The sequence below is a fragment of the Mesoplodon densirostris genome, chromosome 12 (genome assembly GCF_025265405.1).
Source record: "Mesoplodon densirostris isolate mMesDen1 chromosome 12, mMesDen1 primary haplotype, whole genome shotgun sequence".
NCBI classification, from domain to species: Eukaryota; Metazoa; Chordata; class Mammalia; order Artiodactyla; family Ziphiidae; genus Mesoplodon; species Mesoplodon densirostris.
This window is the reverse complement of record NC_082672.1, coordinates 63,858,680-63,878,133: the sequence shown is the minus strand read 5'-3', so window position 1 is coordinate 63,878,133 and position 19,454 is coordinate 63,858,680. Positions and strand designations below refer to the sequence as shown.

Genomic DNA, 19,454 nt, shown 5'->3' with positions numbered 1-19,454 from the left:
GTTATTTGAGTTTTTCATATGAAACTTTCCAATACATCTCTCAAAACAAACACACATGCACGCGCACACACACACACACAAGATCAGACTATACAAACAATACAAAAAGTATTGTTATGAAAGTAAGAATTTAAGCCTAGATAAAGCTTCCATAGAATGCTTCAGATATGTAGTAATAATTAAAGTTTGAAGTTTGTGTACGAGTTTTCCATTTTAAATGAGGTAGAAAAGACTTTACCATGCTGAGAAATAAGCATAAGCAAATATTTCATGTTGAAGAGTAAGTAGCCCAATGATGAGTGATGAACAGTCGGACTTGTTCAGATAAGCAAAGGTACACACAACATAATTTGAATATATTATGTTGGTGATGATAAGTCATTGAGATACCAGGTTTTTATCACCATTTCTCCATATTAAACATTATAACGAACTATTTTTTACATGCTCATGGCATCAAAAGACTCTACCACATCTGTCTCTCTACAATTGAATTTTTCAGTAACAAGGGTAAAATATATTCCTGTGACATACATGCAAGGGTGAAAATGATTCTATCCAGATTAATAATAAATATTGGTGGAGACTGTATTAATGTTCCCTCTCACAAGTGCTTAGCAGGGTAACTTGCAAAAGTAAGCATTCAATAAATTTTTAAAAATTATATCGCATATTATTTGAGTAAATAAATCAGTTGTATTTTGTTGAACATTTCCTTTACTGCTTCTATTTATAATTAAGAATCCTGTAACTCTGTAAAACAATTGTCACAAATTTCAAATCTATAAAATTCTTGCTTTACCTATTTCAAACTCCCTTCTGAGGATAAAAAGACATTTTTAAAAGTATAAACTTGCCTTTATATTTTTTAAGTGCTTAATGTAATGTAATTATTCTGGTTAGTAGTAAGAACTCAATGAATATCTTAATAAATAAATGGAGAAAAATTGTTTATGATTTCCGTATATATTTTAACTCTTTGCTAACAGATACCTATTAGATTTAAAATATCTTAACCAAGAGGGCATTAAGTCAGTATCTATATTTTCTCCTTTCCAGTTTTTTTTTTTTTTCTTTTGTGGTACGCGGGCCTCTCACCGCTGCGGCCCCTCCCACCGCGGAGCACAGGCTCCGAACGCACAAGCCCAGCGACCACGGCTCACGGGCCCAGCCGCTCCGCGGCACGCAGGACCCTCCCAGACCAGGGCACGAACCCGTGTCCCCTGCATCAGCAGGCGGACCCTCCACCACTGCGCCACCAGGGAAGCCCCCAGTTATTTTAAAATACATTATTGCGGAGTTTCTGCTTCCAGCTTCAGTAGACTAGTTTGTTTCAGATCAGCCTTTGAGCTGAAAACCACTTGAAAACTTGACAGAAAAAAAAATCTGTTTGAAGTCATCCCAAAGCTACCAAGGCAGTGAGAACTTAATCCCAGAGACAAGGGAAATCGGGAAAGGAGAGCTCAATATTGGTGTTGCTCTTTGTTTCAAAACATGTACTGATTCAAACATAGCTGAAAAGCTGCACAAAGTTTATGAAGATTTACCTTGTTGATGTGAAAAAAAATTTAATTTAACATATGTCTTAGAGGAGGGACCCTGGTTTAAAAAGATGCCTAGTTGAGGCCCCAAAGGGCTACAGCTAGGAATAAAGGATTGTCACCCACCTTAATACAAGTCCAACTTTTGATTGTATTAAAGAGATCTAGTCTATGGTCTGTTAGAAGAAAGCTAAACTGCCTCTGGAGGAAGATAATATCATTACAATTATATCTTCAATTTTTCATGTATAATATGTACCATTCACTAAAACATAGCCCAGCTATGAACAATACAAGGGGTCATTGGAAACTAAGAGGAAAAAAAATGGAAACAGACCCATGGGAGATCTATACTGAAGTTATGGGATACAAATGTATACATAATTATGATTAATTTGTTGAATAAATTAGGGATGAGTTGAGAATTTCAGAAGAGTGTAAAAGAGAATTAAGTAAAACTGCCAGAACTAAAAAATACATTAAGAAAATTAAGAATTAAACGAGTAAGGTCTTTCACTTCTGACCAATATGGAATAGCAAGAACCAAATTTTTCCCTCCTTGTAATTTTTCCTGTTCCAGACAAACTCTGGAAAATACACCTAAATCAATAGTTTTCAAGAAACTAGATTTCAGGCAATGAAGGAAAATTACATCTAAAGGCAAGAAAATATGTAGGTGAACCCTATAATTCTCCAGGTTACGGACTTGAAAGAGTTTCCAGACTACAGTACAAGAAGCGGGTTCTCTGGCAACTCCTTGGGCCAAGAAAATAGAGGGGAGAACTTGGAGAAACCAAGGCAGATAGAATTTGTAGAGCAGACTACTGGAAAGGAGGAAGATATTCAGAGGAAAAAAAAATGGAGATCTACAGAGGATCATTTTAGAGTATATTACTGATTAGGACATGCTGGTTCAAGTACCCAAAGACAAACAAAAGGACACACTCACAAGGATTTATAAGTAAAAGTGCCTAGCTGGCACTCACACAGGATCAGGAATAGAGCTGGTTTCCACCAGTCAGACTGGAGACCTCATAATTCATGTGGCATTAAGTGGAGAATCCAGACATAGAAAAAAATTTAGAGAAAAATTAGCCCTAAAATAAGCACTGCTATGGTGCTGTCCAACTGATATTAAAAGCAAGAACTCAAAACATCAAACCATATCCAAGTTTACTTAACTGCATTCTAGAATAAGGCTCAAGAGGATTCACAGGAATACAAAATATCAGGGATATAACAAGGTAAGATTCACAATATCTGGCTTCCAGTGAAAAATTACCAGGCATGAAAAGCAGCAAGAAAATGAAGAAAAGAAAAGCAAGTTAATAGAAAGTGATTCATAAGTGACACAGGTTTTAGAATTAGCAGTCAAAGATACTGAAAGAGCTGTAACTATATGCGGGCTATTTTCAAAAAGATAATTACAGAAATGGAAGGTATACTCAAATCAAAATTCCAGTATGAAATCTATACTGGCTGTGATAAAAAATAATACAGTAGATAGAATTAATGGCAGATTAGACATTACAGAAGAAGATATTACTAAATTTAAATTGAATTTGTCATAGCGATGGACAATCCAAAACAAAACACAGAGAGAAGAAAAGAACTTAAAAAATGTAAAGAGCATCATTGACCTGTAGTCTGACTTTAAGTGGCCTACTTTTAAAAAAAACAAAGCTGGAAAATTATTCAAATTTCATAAAAACTATGAAGCAAAGGCCCAAGAATAAAAGGAACCTCAAGCAAAAGAAGCATAAAGGAAACAGTGCCAAGGAACATCATAATCAAATTACTCAAAACCAGGAATGCAGGAAAATATCCTAAAGACACTGGTGGAAAAGATATTTATAGGAAGAAGAATACATATAAGATTGACAGCAGCTTTTCCATTGGGGAACAAAATGCAAAAGAAGGATATAGTGGAACAACACTTAAACTACTGAAAAAATGTCAACCCAGAATTCTATACAAAGTGTGAAATATTTTTAAAAAATGAAGGCAAATTAGGACTTTTTTAGACATATGAAATCTAAAATATTTAATCTCCTGCAGCCCACAGTACAAAAGATATCAAAGTAAATCCTTCAGGTAGAAAAAAGGTAGAAAAAAATGAAGGTATGAATCTACAAAAAGGAACAAAGAGTATTAGAAATGGTAATGACATGGACAAATATGTAAGAAATGCTTTATTATTATATAAATCTCTTTGAAAATATAATTGTCTCTTTAAAAATAACATCAATGTAGTGTGGGTTTATAATATTAAATGCACAGTGTATGGAAATACTAACATAAAGGCTGGGTGATTCTTATTCTATATGTGAAACATTATAATATCAATTGAAAGTAGACTGTGATAATTTAAACATAACTACTCTAAACCCTAAGACCACTAAAATAACAAAACGAAATTTGTAACTAATAAGTCGTAAAGGAGGGGGTAGTAAAAATTGTAGAAAATACTTAATTCAAAAGAAAGCACAAAAAGTGGTAAAAGAGAGCAAAGAATATATGAGATAGAAAACTAATAGCAAGATAATAGACTTAAATCTGACCATATCAGTAATCACATGGAAAAGAAATGACTTAAACACTCCCAATTACATCTGTGTCTATTTCTGCCTTGCAACCTGGTTCATCTGTACCATTTTTCTAGATTCCACATATATGCGTTAATATATGATATTTGTTTTTCTCTTTCTGACTTATTTCACTGTGTGTGACAGTCTCTAGGTCCAGCCACATCTCTACAAATGACCCCATTTCGTTCCTTTTTATGGCTGAGTAATATTCCATTGTATATATGTATCACATCTTCTTTAAACACTCCCAATTAAAAGTCAGAGAGAGAATGGAGAAAAGTGCAAGACCCAACTATTTACTACCTACAGAAAACACACTTTAAATATAAAAACTCAAATAGGCTCTAAGTAAAAGGATAAAAGAAGATATACCAAGACAACACTAGCTAAAAGAAAGCTGATTAGGTGTATTAATTTCAGACAAAGTAGATTTCAGACAAAAGAATTTTACGAAGAATAAAAACGATCCTTTCATATGATAAAAGGGGCTAGTTCATCTGGAGGCCATAATGATCCTAAGTTTCAAAATGCATGAAGTATGGACTTACCTGGTAGCACAGTGGTTGAGAGTCTGCCTGCCTATGCAGAGAACACAGGTTCAAACCCTGGTCCGGGAAGATGCCACATGCCATGGAGCAGCTAAGCCCATGCACCACAGCTACTGAGCCTGTGCTCTAGAGCCCACGAGCCACTGAGCCCGCATGCCACAATTCCTGAGGCCAACGGGCCTAGTGCCCATGCTCTGCAACAAAGAAGTCACCACTGCAATGGGAGGCCCGTGCACTGCAATGGGAGGCCCGTGCACCACAACGAAGAGTAGCCCCTGCTCAACACAACTAGAGAAGGCCCGTGTGTAGCAACGAAGACACAGTGCAACCAAAAATTAAATAAGTAAATAAATAAATATTTTTAAAAAATGCATGAAGCAAAAATTGCTGAATTGAGGGAAAAGAGAAAATGCACCTTTTGTAATCAGAGATTTCACTACTCATTACTCATTATATGATAAAACAAGGAGACCAAAAATCAGGATATAGAAGACTTAAATGACTTTGAACTGACTGACATTTGTAGAACACTCCAACCAGGAACATCAGAATACATACTCAGTTCAAGTGCATTTAATAGTAATCTCTCAAAAGAGATAAAAACTTGACTGAAGTAAAAGAAGAAATAAAACAAATTCACGATCATGCAGTGAGAAATTCTCACACCCCTCTCTCAGTGAATGACAGTAACAAATCAACAATAACAAAAAGTGTCTAGAACAGAGCAAATATGACAAATTTAGCTAACTGACATATGTGAAATATGACACCTAAAAACTGAGTAACATTTATTCAAGTACACATGGAACACTTACCAAAATGGACAATATGTTGGTCTATGATGTGAATTTTAACAATTTTTAAGGATGAAAATCATAAAGAATAGGATTTTTGACCACAATGGAATTAAACTATAAATCAAAAAAGGTAACTAAAAATGTTCAGTTTTTAAAAATTATATGTCTTTAAATAATCAGTAAGTCAGAGAACTATTTAACAAGATTAGATAATATTTGTTAATGTTCTGAACTTAATTATAATTGAAAAACTACATATCAAAATTTGTGGGATGCAGCTAAAGCCATGCTTTGAAGGGGATACATAGACTTCAAAGTACACATTAGAAAAATATTGAAAAAATAAAAATAAATTATCCATACACCCATATCAAAAGTTACAAAAGGAACATAAAATTAAATTTAGAAAAGAAGAAAGAAAAACTAATAAAAAATGAGCACAGACGTTAATGAAATAACAGACAAATTGAGTGGAACAAAGGAAACACTGGTTCTTTGAAAAGACTAATAAAATGACATCAAATCCTTGGCAAGGCTGAAAAGAAATCGAGAGAAGTATAATAACCAATATCAGGAATAAAAAATAAATAAGCATTAATGTTCTTAGATTCAGTAATATCTATTTTCTATTAAATACATTACACACCCATCTCCTTTCCCCACTGAATTTCAATGTAGACCACAATTTGAAATTTTTTTTCAAGGCTTAAATATCCACCTTATGCTGACTGGGCAATCTTCAGTAAAGCTTAAAGACCCTTAATTTTTCTGAACTATTCTTAACTATATGTGGACTGGCTTCTGAAAAAAATGCCTTGCCTTTTTTATTCATATAAAGATTATTATTTCCATTTACTTTTAATTTTCAAAGAAAATGACTGTTGTCCCAGCAACCTTTAATGGTGACTAATCAATTTAAAAAATTTTTAGAATATTACTATGAGTTCATGAATTATTTTTTGTTGTAAGAAATTATAGTCTCTTTTTTTTTTTTTTTTTTTTTTTTGCGGTACGTGGGCCTCTCACTGCTGTGGCCTCTCCCGTTGCGGAGCACAGGCTCCGGATGCGCAGGCTCAGTGGCCATGGCTCACGGGCCCAGCCGCTCCGCGGCATGTGGGATCCTCCCGGAGCGGGGCACGAACCCCCGTCCCCTGCATCGGCAGGCGGATTCTCAACCACTGCGCCACCAGGGAAGCCCGAAATTATAGTCTCTTTTTGATGTGCAGATTGTCTTCTCATATGGCAATGAGAGCTTCTTCAGATTGACTCATATGTCCTTTTCACATGAACACAGTAGTGTTTGACAAATTCCTTGGAAAAGGTGTTGTAGAATCATCTTGTACAACCATATCTTACTCTAGACCTAGAATAAGTCATTTCCCCATGGAGTCCTGGTTCCTCTAGTGGTAAATTGTATTTAGCAACCACAATGGATGCTCATTGTCACTGGGCTGCTAATGATTCTTGCTCTTTTTAGTTTTTAGAACTAGGGAATACTTATTTTTCTGAAAAAAAAAATGAACTATAAGTTCATACTTGTAATACAAATTCAAATTCAAGATTACAGAGTCTTACTTGACCTGGCTGATTTTACCTTTATATCTCTTTTCTCCTACATTAAAATTTTAGTCCTAATAATATTAACATGTTGACTAATTTCTTTACATATAGAAAAATTAGATTCAAAATAAAAATACTTATATTACTGCAACTAACAATCCTACTGAATGTGGCTTAAGAGTACTCTCTCTCATTTATATATTTAGCCTATATCTCACTAGAGATATATAGTCAAAAGGCATTGTTTCACAGTAATTTGAAATAATTATCTTTTCTGTATGGTTATGCCACTATGCAATTAGTTTTTTGAAAAATATTATATTATTTGGACTTTTTAAATGTCATAATCATAAATTGAGGGGGATATATTTGATCACATAATTAAAAAGTGCAGAGGTCAAGAGAATGAGAAGACAAGGCACAGACTGGTCGAAACTACCTGCAAATATGTATTTAATAAAGAACTGTTATCCAAAATAAACAAAGAAGTCTTAAAATTCAACAATAAGAAAATAAAACCCCAATTTCAAAATGGACAAAAGAAGTAAACAGACACTTTAACAAAGGAGATATACACATGCCGAGTAACCATATAAAAAGATGTTCCATATCATGTGCCATCAGAGAATTAAAAAAACAATAAGATACTACTACAGACCTATTAGAATGGCCAAAATCCAAAACACTCATAACACCAAATGCTGGTGAGGTTGTGGAGCAACAGGTACTGTCATTCATTGTTGGTGGGACTGCAAAATGGTACAGCCACTTTGGAAGACAGTTAGGCAGTTTCTTACAAAACAAAACATACTCTTAAAGCATATGATCCAGCAATTGTGCTCCTTGGTATTTACTCAAATAAATTGAAAATGTATGGCTACACAAAACCCTGCACACAGATGTTTGCAGCAGCTTTACTCATAATTGCCCAAACTTGGAAGCAACCATGATGTCCTTCAGTAGGTGAATGGATGTATAAACAGTAGAATATGCAGACAATAAAATGTCATTCATTGCTAAAATGAAATGAGCTGTCAAGCCATGAAAAGACATGAGGGAAACTTAAATGCATATTACTAGGTTTAAGAAGCCAATATACAACATACAGGCTGCATACTGTATAATTTCAACTATATGACATTCTGGAAAAGGCAAAACTATAGAGACAGTAAAAAAGATCAGTGATTGCCAGAGGTTGGGCTTGGAGAGAGGGAGGAATGAATAAGCAATGCACAGAGGATTTTTAGGACAGCCGTACTATTTTACATGATACTATAATGGTGGATATATGCCATTACACATTTGTCCAAACTCACAAAACGTACTATACTGAGTGAACTTTAATATAAATTTTGAGTAATAATGATGAGTCAATGTAGATTCATTATCAGTTGTGACAAATGTACCACTCTGGTGTGTGGGATGTTAGTGGAAGAGGTTGTGTGTGTAGGAGGTATACAGGAACTCTCTGTACTTTCTGATCAGTTTTGTTGTGAATGTAAAACTACTCTGGAGATAAAGTGTATTAAAAAAATGCAAAAGTAAGTGAGGCTTGACATAGTGGTTGAAATTATATCACCAAGGACTTGACTTTGCCCCATAACTCCTCTTTGCTTTCGTGGTGTTTTATCCCTAATTTTCCATATGGTGCCCTCCCCTAGAATTGTTCAGGTTTGTAAATTGTAGTGGCAGCTCTAAGTCTCACATTCTCATAAAAAGAGAGACGGTCAGAGAGATAGTCTTTTCTAGCTTTTATAGAACAAAGAGAAAGTGTTTCTTTCTTAGAAACAGAGTGTTCTCTCTGAACTCATTGGCCCTGATTAAGTTTTCTGTATATCCCTGAGCTAGTCACTGAGACAGTGATACAGGATAGACTGATGGATGTAGGTTAATCAGTGAGAAGAGGATAGAAAAGCCCACATCAACCATTTTAGAGTAGGTCAGTGAATGGTTCTTCAGAAGAAACAGAAGGTAAAACAGAATTCTTTCTGTGAATTTGAGTTAGCATCTAGTGGCATTTCCTTTTAGCCTAAAGGACTTCTTTTAGAATTTTTTGGGAAAAAATTTTCTAGCAGTAAGTTATTTCATTCTTTGTTTACCCCAGATATTTTTATTTCAGCTTCATTTTTGAAGGATAAGTTTGCTAGATACAGAATTCTTGGATGAATTTTTTCTCAGCCCCTTGAATACTGTACATTATTTCATTATATTCTGACAATGCTTCTGATGAGATGGTAGTCATTAACGGTATAGACACTCCTTATATATGATGATTTGTTTTTCTATTACTCCTCTCAAGATATTTTCTTTGTCTTTGGTTTTCAAGTCTATGATGTCTCTTGGTGTTGATCTCTTTGTGGTCATTCTGTTTGGAATTGGTTTAGATTCTTGGATCTGTAGATTAATGTTTTTCATCAGACTTTATAAGTTTTCAGTCATTATTTTTTCAAATACTATTTCAGGGCCTCCCTGGTGGCGCAGTGGTTGAGAGTCCGCCTGCCAATGCAGGGGACGGGGGTTTGTGCCCCGCTCCGGGAGGATCCCATATGCCGCGGAGCGGCTGGGCCCGTGAGCCATGGCCGCTGGGCCTGCGCGTCCGGAGCCTGTGCTCCGCAACGGGAGAGGCCACGGCAGTGAGAGGCCCGCATACCGAAAAAGAAAAAAAAAAAAACTATTTCAGTCCCTTTCTCCTTCTCATCTTCTTTGGGAACTCCAATTATACTTATATTGGTGTACCTGATCTTTTCCTGTATGTCTCTGAGGCTCTTTTCTTTTTTCTTCAACCTTTATTCTCTCTGTTTATTAGATGATATCATTTCTACTTCTTTTTTTTTGCCATTTTCAATCTGCTATTGAGATTCTTCAGTGAAATATTTATTTAAATTATTGCAACTCTTCAATTCCAGAATTATCATTTGGTTCTTTTTATTAATTTACATATCTTTATTGAGAACCTCTCTTAGTTGATTCATTATTGTCATACTTTCTTTAAATTTGTTAAATACAACTTCATTTACTTCTTTAGACATATTTATCATAGGTCCTTTGGAGTATGCTAAATCCTACATCTGGGGATATTAAAAGATAGTTTTTATTGACTGTTTTTAACCTGAATATAGGTCACAATTTCCATTTTCTTTATAAGTCTTATAATTTTTAAAATGAAAACTGGAAAATTCAGGTAATTTTTTGTAGCAATTCTGGATTTTGAGGTTTTTTGAAGGTTGTTGTTTTTACTTCTCATCTTCAAAAAACTGTTTGTTTCTGTGTTTTATAACTTGCCTGACCTAAATCTATAATATCTTTTTCTACTACAGTATGAGACCATTGAAAACTGTGCTCAGTTATTTTTTGTTTGTTTGGTTTTGGTTTATTTTTGCTTTGTTTTATTTCATTTTGGCTTTGTTGCTGTTATTCTTGCTCTAATTTGTAAGCATAGCTTCTCAGGAATTGACCTTTATGTCCATATTAGTATTCACTCAGTGATTGGACAGAGATTGTGTTTAAATGCTTGGAGCCAGCAAGACTTACATATTGTGCATGTGGGTGGGGAAGAACATTAAATGTTCAGGTTATTTACAGCGCTGTCTTGGTTTTTACTTTCTATTGGACCCTTTTGAGCCTCCTAGGTCTATGTACACAAGTTCAATATACACCAGAAGTACATAAGTAGCTTAGAGCCTCTTCAGTCTACTCTCTAGCCAGGCCTCTTTTGTTCTCTTTTGTTCTTGTGCATACCAACTGCTAGGAATATGCTTGTCCAAATCAGAATGCAACAGCAGACTAATACAGCCAGTCACTGGCTATCCAGTGACAAAATGCATACTTTGTATTCAGGGAGATCATAATCTAAGGGAGAACTTGAAAATACAAAATCCATTAAAATATTGGCTGATAGCACAGAAGATATATTACCTACCCTTCAAATACCTTCAGAAAAAAATATGCACTTCAAAATAGGTGTTCTGTTGCCTCTGCAACTCTCTCTCCAACATACTTTCATGCAAGCGGCATGTATTCATCTCCTGTGTGTGCAGACAGGCAGAAAACCTGTAAGGTTTTATAAAGCTGTATCAATAAATTTTCTGGAAACCAACATCTTTTCTCAAAGTCTTCCTTCTTTATCAGAGCTTTCAATACTCCCTCCCCCATCATTTCTATTGAATTCCCTAACCCCTAATATTTTCTGAAATCTTAATTTAGTACTTTTAAAAGGTGAAACTACATCTTTTGGGGACAAAATGTTTCCAACTTTCTGTAACTTATACCAAGAAAATAGAATACTTTCATAATATCAGTTAAATAATTGTTTTTTTCATTGTCATTTCCAGGATAATAAATGTCAAAATGTGGCTTTATAGAGAAACACTGAAATTCTCTATAAATTTCCCATTGAAAGTAGCTCTATGAGGTAGATTCATGATGAGATGAAATGAAAGAAGCAGGATTAGGCAACAGTCAACTGATATTAAAATGTCAAACACAAAGTGCAAATAATCCTTTGATTGAAGATAGAGTCTGTGGAATTCACATGTTTTCATAAGGATGAAAAACTATTTCGATAAAGTTATTTTCTTTCATTTATTTGACAAGATACTGTTCTGTTGAGTGAGATGAGGGAAAAAGGGAAGGAATACCAGTACTTTGCTCCTGTATAAGTCACAATAGGTTAATTTATGCTATGATAATAAACTAACTCCAAGTTCTCAGCAATTTAAAGCAATACAAAGGTACTTATTGCTTTTGCTGCAAGTTAAATACAGGGCAGTGATAAGGTTTCTGTTCATTACAGCTACTAAGGCTAATGAAGACTTCATTTTAACACTTGGTTCTATAATCATCAAGACAGAGAGAGGGGACTCAGGACATTGTGAATTGGTTATTAAAGCTTCTACCTGAAAGTGATATACATAGTTCCATTCATATTTCCTTGACCAAAGAAGTTACATGGTAGTTCCTAACTATTTATATGAGCAGCGATGTTCAGTCTCTCCAACTACCTCGAAGGACAACCAGAATAACTGTGAACAGCTCTAAATACTACCTTCACTCTTCATGCAGCCTACAATTTAATGAAAGGAATTAGACATGTACTCCAAAGTCAATACAAGAAGAGATATGTTAATGGCTGAAGAGCATAATGATAAAAATATAGCAGTAATGACAATAAAATATTAATGTTATCAAGTTTTATCAATTTGTTAATGTACTGGGCATTATTCTAAGTGTTCTACATGGTATTAATGCATTTAATTCTCAAAGCAACTCTATGAACTAGTTAGTACTGTTATTATCTCATTTTAGTGACTGAACCAAGATTAGGACCTAAGGAATCTCGTTCTTGAGCCTGGACCTTTAAATATTATAGGACATAATAGCCTTTTGCCTTAGTACTTTGATTTTCAACATTTGTTTTTAATTTACAAGACATTTCATCATCTAAAAGTTTACTGAGAAACTTGATATAAAAACCAATCCAAGTGGAGCATCTTTTGTTAAAGTGGAAGAAGGGGCTGGAGTCCTTCTTTTTTGGGTCAGCATGTATTATCTTCCAGCTACAGATCAAAAAGGCTGGCACTAACACAAAAAAATATTTGAGACTACTTTATTTGCTAAAATTATGACTAATATGACCCTTCACATCTTCATACCTTAGCTACATTATCTATAACAGGTGTTATCATGACATCAAAAAAAAAAAAAAAAAAAGCAGAAAAACATAGTGTCCTGAGATGAAAAGTCAGGAGTCTATGGTCAAGCTGAAATTAGAGATATTGAGTTTTTGATTTCTAGAGTTCAATATTTTTAAAAATCTTTCTCAACTACTTGTATGCAAACATATTTAGAATTAAGAAAGCTGTAAAGGGAAGAAAAAAACAATGTGCCATAAAAAGGATAAAAAGCACTATCCTACCAGTTAATTATTATCCAGCTGAGTGAAATTGTTTAATTCTATAAAGAAACCAAAAAAGCACAGCTATCTGGCAGCCACCAACAGAGAGAAAGAGTTTGAACACCCTGTACACTCCATGAAATCCATGCACCTGTCAGAAGGATTTGCTCTTCCAATCTTAAATGTGCTTCCCATTTCTCTCTCTTCCTTAACAATGAAATAAGAAAAGTACTAAGATTATACATACATATATTTTAACTTCTCCATCCTTAATAGTTTTCTCTAAAATTGTCTAGATATAAGAAACACAAAGCCAATATTTACAATATTTCTTTTCAGAGGGCAACACAACTTCAGTAGGCATTGCTACGTATTATTTTAAGTAAATAAATACTTGAAAAACAACTTTAGTTTCCAATCACCAACAATATAAATATTTGGCATATTAACTTCCACTTAAGTTAATTAGATAGAATGTGGGATGTGACAATTAATTTAAATAAATAAATACAAAAATAAATAATACCTATAATACAGGGGTCCCCAACCCCTGGGCCACAGACCGATATCGGTCCGGGGCCTGTTGGGAACTGGGCCGCAAAGCAGGAGGTAAGTGGCAGGCAAGCAAGTGAAGCTTCATCTGCTGCTCCCCATCGCTCACATTACCACCTGAGCCATCCCCCGCCCCCACGCCCCCGTCTGGGGAAAAATTGTCTTCCACAAAACCAGTCCCTGGTGCCAAAAAGGTTGGGGACCTCTGCTACGATAAATACATAGATTTTATATACACCCCTTTCCTCCCGCCACAAAAACAGTCATTTTCATTCACTAAATACTTCCATTTTCTAGCAATCTCCTTTAATTAACCTCATGAAGATATTAAGGCACTTTAGCCCTGACACATAAAACTTTTTTTTTAACTTTTATAATTATAACCTGGCATCAGAATGGTTTTTAAAAAGTTAAAATATTTTATTTCTTAGAATATTTTCAACTCTACCATTGTTACACTTGATTTATAAGTGGAAATTTAAAAAGGCAGCTGGGTTTCTGGCAGCAAAATTGAGAATATTTCAAATGTAGTCATTCTATAATTAAAATTAAATCAGAAACATAATAGCTTTACTAGTAAAAGGATATTACAGCATAAAGTGTCTCCTTTAAAGTGCCTTTATATTTCTTGAAACATTCTAATATAAAAATGTATCTCCTCTATATCTCCTTCATTCTTTGGGTCTTACATTACAGTGTGCCCCACTGGACACAAAATTCAAAGCCTTTTCTAATTTTTAAAGAAACCATAAATGGTTAAGAGGATTTAACTAAATTTTTTCTATTATATTTGAAGAAGTTTTACATTAGACATACAATACAGTAAACAATCCTAAAAGAAACAAACAAAAAAGTAGGAAACAAAAAACTCACTTTGGACATTGTTGTTTTTTTTTTGTCTTGTCTTGAACTTGCCACTAATAAGGACATTTCTGAGCCATTTCCTAGTAAATGTTATCTCATCCTTTAAGACACTTAAAATTCCTCATCCCTCTTTTATTTAGAGTAGTTTGTTCTTTCATGGAAATCTGTGCACTGGATATTAACCTTACATTACATTTGTATTGGACGATGAATTTCCCCAGCAAAGTAGTTACGTTTCCTTAATCAGGTTACTTAATTCCCAAGAACCCTCCTTATGCTCTTAGTTCTATGGCTAAGAAATCTGACAGTAATTTTTTTTTTTAGATTCCACAAGCATCTTCATATATACGTTCCTGTACTGTTATGGGATGTTTATATAAAACATCGTAGACAATGATATTATAGTCACTTTCCCAGTATGCTATGAGGCTCCATTGCTATCATTAAGGAATCACCTGCCAAGTTAGAAATACATATGTTTTGACAAATGTCTTTCCTTCCATCCAAATGGTCACAGCTGCTACAGTAACAAATGACATCCATTCTCAATACCTATCTCTCTAAAACTCCAAATAACATATTAACAAAGAATAAAAGGGCTAAAATCACACAGAGTCCGATTATATTCTTGGAATGAATTATTTCATCTGTAACTGAAGAGTTTATAGTGCAATGGGGAAAAGGCTTTAAAATTTGTTCTTAATAGATTTTTTTTTCTGTATATAAGTATTATTGTGTCTAATTTCTGAAATTTTAAACTCTGGATTAGTTAGGGCATTCTAAACCAAAATAACTGTATGTGGCTTTGAGAAGTATCACTATCCCCTGTGAAGCAAACTAGAAGTTTAATAAATTTTCTAACTCCCCATTGATTTTTATATAATCTTGGAGTTCTTTAATATTACCTTACTGTTTTTCCTTTTCTCTTTCATTCATTCTTTCTTTTTTTTCAATCTGACCTCTCAGGTGGTTTGTCATACATGCTTTCTGTTCTCTCAAAGGGAGGTGATTTAGATTAATGAGTTTGAACTCCACAGATTAATACTCTATAAGTAGCAATCATTTTTTCAATTGGTATTATTTCACTATTTCAATTTTCTGAAATCACTTGGGACTCGTACAAACCTAGAGGGATGGCAAACAAGAAGATTAAGCTAGAACAGCCATGATGTAAATTCTCATACAACCTTCAGAAATAAATGAGTATCAATTTCATTAGAATTAGACCAAAGATGACCTGACAGTAGCCAAGGCAGACAGACAATTTTTCTTTAAAGGATCTTTCAAAGCTCTTTCCCTAAGGCTTGCCCTCTAACTAAAATTATGCCCAGGAGATAAATGGAAACCAGTGAGATTCACTGTACAGAAGCACAAAATCTTTACTGAAATTTCATCAAAGAGAATCAGATTATTTTTTGTCAGAGCATAGAGGCAGCATTAGTAATAAAAATTAGTATAGAAGGGTTATAATGAGTGTAACAATCTTCCAAAGAATCAGGATTTATTAAAATTGAACATGTGCTCTAGAAATGTAGGCAGAATGTTGTTGGGGAAAAAATGAACAAATTCAACAGTTGAAATACTAATATTAATATCACACATTATTGAAAGTATATTAAATATTCTATATAATAATAAAAAACATGCATTTTTAGAGGAAAAAACCTAAAAATTGAGGTTTTCATCATCTGCCTTCAAAAGTTTCAGGTGCTATAACCCTGTTCTTCTAAAATAGTCACATAGTAAACATAATAATCTGAAGTAAATGGTAACATTCTCCCAAATAATTGCAGTCATTTGTACAATGTAACTTGTGAATAGAAAAAAATCATTCATTTTAAAGATATACTACTAATAAAAAGTAACATCTAGGATGTCCCTAGTGGCACAGTGGCTAAGAATCTGCCTGCCAATGCAGGGGACATGGGTTCAAGCCCTGGTCTGGGAAGATCCCACATGCCGCGGAGCAACTAAGCCCATGTGCCACAACTACTGAGCCTGCGTGCTTAGAGCCTGTGCTCTGCAACAAAAGAAGCCACTGCAATGAGAAGCCTATGCACCACAACAAACAGTAGCCCCCACTCACTGCAACTAGAGAAAGCCTGTGCACAGCAACAAGGACCCAATGCAGCCAAAAATAAATAAATAAAATAAATTTATTAAAAAAGTAACATTTATCATATGCTTACTATACTACAAGCACATACCAAGTGCTTTGCATACATAGCCTCAGTTCATTCTCACAACAATGTCTTCATTTCATCCTCACAGCAATGAAGTACAGAAAGATACATTTCTCAAAAGTGCATGATATTTACTGAAATTTGATCAAAGAAAAATTTGATACTTATTTTTATCACAACATGTACTATACAATTTTATTACAATAAAATAATTTTACTATCTTTATTATGAATATATATTAGAAAGGTTAAACAATTAACTGACAGTCACAGGAGTAATAAGAAAAATGTAGCAAAAATTTGAATGGAAACCATCTGACCAGAGAGTTAAACACTTAACCATCATATGATCTGACCATGTGAATATTCACTGTAATAAAAATACCCTGAACAATTATTTGGTCAATATTCTCAAGATAAGAATAAAAGAAAGATACTGCTAAAGGCTTTTAAAGCACAGCCTCGGGGTTGCAAGTGACCATTTACTGTGCTCTTGGAGTATAAATATTATTCAAATCAAATAATAATTATGTATTTATAATATACTACATACTGTAGATTTCCAGGAATCTACAGCTGGGAGGAAAAGCAAAGTATATGAATAGAAGTGAAAAAAAAAAAAAGGCAATATTTAAGTAACAGTTAAATGGCAATAAAAGCACTGTCGAGAAATTGCAGACTTAATTCCCCTTTAAATGATTCACTGGTTTGAATATTATGCATAAATGGAAGAGATTTTATCAGGAATGTTTGATCAGAAAAGAATTTACATAAGAGCTAGATCTAGAAGAATGCACAATATATGAAAATAGAGGAGAGGAATATTATGAATAGTAAGAGAAGTTGCCTATGGTAATATGTAACCCACAATAAAAAATATAATAGAGCACCATTATTTTTGTATGGTCCATGGGTTGTTTTAGAACTCGTTGAAAAAAAAAAACATAAATGGCTAACATAGCTTTACAAAAGTAGAATTGACTTGAAAAAGGTAAGGAGAAAAATGAATGTTGAAGAGTGCATTGTAATCTTAGGCTTTACACAGACAACAGAGAGAAAAAAAAATCCAATTGATTTAATCTCTAGTTGTCCCTTGTAAATAACTGATCTGTTAACATAAATTCGTAGACGTAAATTCCTAGATATTAACCAACAATTTCTCTCAAAGCCTACATATAAAAAGACAAAATTTAAAATAAGTTTTGATGTGCTCATGAAATTAACTATCAGACAAATGGAAGTATTTTCTAAACTAGCAAAAGTAATACATGAAAGGGTATCATCATGGAGGAAAGAGGAATGAATCAAGATTTAAAAGGATGGCTTTACTTTGAATACTGAGTAATGCATTGGAAAATAAATGTTGAGAGTGTAATGTAACTTGCTAAAGTTAATAATTCTAATGCAATTTTTAAAGTAAAGATTTACTGAATACCTTCTCTTGCACACCAACAAGCTACACCTTAGAAACATATGCATGGATACTGAAAGATCACCTCTCCTGAATTAGTTTATAATTTAATGAAACAGGCACACATTACCTTAATAAAAAGTCAAGTGACATTTTAACACTGTTCTAAAGGTCATAATGATACTGATTGATTTGGAGAATAATTTTTGAAGTTCATCTAAAATTGATATACAGGGTTGTTGTTTTTTTCCAGAGGTGTCGTTCATTTTTTTTTAAATTGGGGTATAATTGCTTTACAATGTTGTGTTAGTTTCTGCTGTACCATGAAGTGAATCAGCTATATGTATACCTATATCCCCTCCAACTTGGACCTCCCTCCCACCCCCCCCATCCCATCCATCTAGGTCATCGCAGAGCACCGAGCTGAGCTCCCTCTACTAGGCAGCAGGTTCCCACTAGCTCTCTGTTTTACACATGGTAGTCTATATGTCAATCCCAGTCTCCCAATTCATCCTCGCTTTCCTCCTCTGTGTCCACACATCCATTCTCTACATCTGCGTCTCTATTCTTGCCCTGCAAGTAGGTTCATCTGTACCATTTTTCTAGATTCCACATATATGCGTTAATATTTGGTATTTGTTTTTCTCTTTCTGACTTACTTCACTCTGTATGACAGACTCTAGGTCCATCCACGTCTTGACAAATGACCCTATTTTGTTACTCTTTATGGCTGAGTAATATGTAAATTAATACAGCCTCTATGGAGAACAGTATGGAGGCTCCTTAAAAAACTAAAACTAGTTTTCTGAAGAGCCAACAAGATGGCAGAAGTGGAGCAGAAGAAGAAGTGGACCTTCCTCAAGTTCACCTACGACTGCGTGGACCTCAACCAGCTGCTGGACATGTCCCGTGAGCAGCTGATGCAGCCGTACAGTGTGAGGCAGCGGCAGCGGCTGAACCACGGCCTCCAGAAGAAGCAGCACTTGCTGCTGAAGCGGCTGCACAAGGCCAGGAAGGAGGTGCCACCCATGGAGAAGCCTGAGTTGGTGAAGACGCACCTGCGCGACATGATCATCCTGACCGAGATGGTGGGCAGCATGGTGGGTGGCTACCATGGCAAGACCTTCAGCCAGGTGGAAATGAAGCCTGAGATGATCGGCCACTACCTAGGTGAGTTCTCCATCACTTACAAGCTCATGAAGCACAACCGGCCTGGCACTGGAGCCACCCTTTCCTCCTGCTTCATCCCCCTCCAGTAGTCTGCTGGCCAATAAAGGTAGGAAAAAAAAAAAACTAAAAATAGTACTACCATATGACACAATTCCACTACTGGGCATATACCCTGAGAAAACCATAATTCAAAAAGGCACATGCGCTCCAATGTTCACAGCAGCACTCTCACATAGCCAGAACATGGAAGCAACCTAAATGTCCATCGACAGATGAATGGATAAAGAAGATTCAGTACATATATACAGTGGGATATACAGGTGTAATGCAATTCCTAACAACATTCC

The 19,454-nt window shown here is 34.7% G+C and overlaps 1 protein-coding gene across 1 annotated transcript; it reads left to right on the top strand.

Moving 5' to 3' along the window:
* Window positions 1–18,758: 18,758 nt before the first annotated feature.
* LOC132500306 (small ribosomal subunit protein uS19-like) lies at window positions 18,759–19,196 on the top strand. Its single transcript, XM_060115267.1, has one exon. It carries the CDS (start codon window positions 18,759–18,761, stop codon window positions 19,194–19,196), a length of 438 nt encoding a protein of 145 aa, XP_059971250.1.
* The last annotated feature ends 258 nt before the right edge of the window (window positions 19,197–19,454 follow it).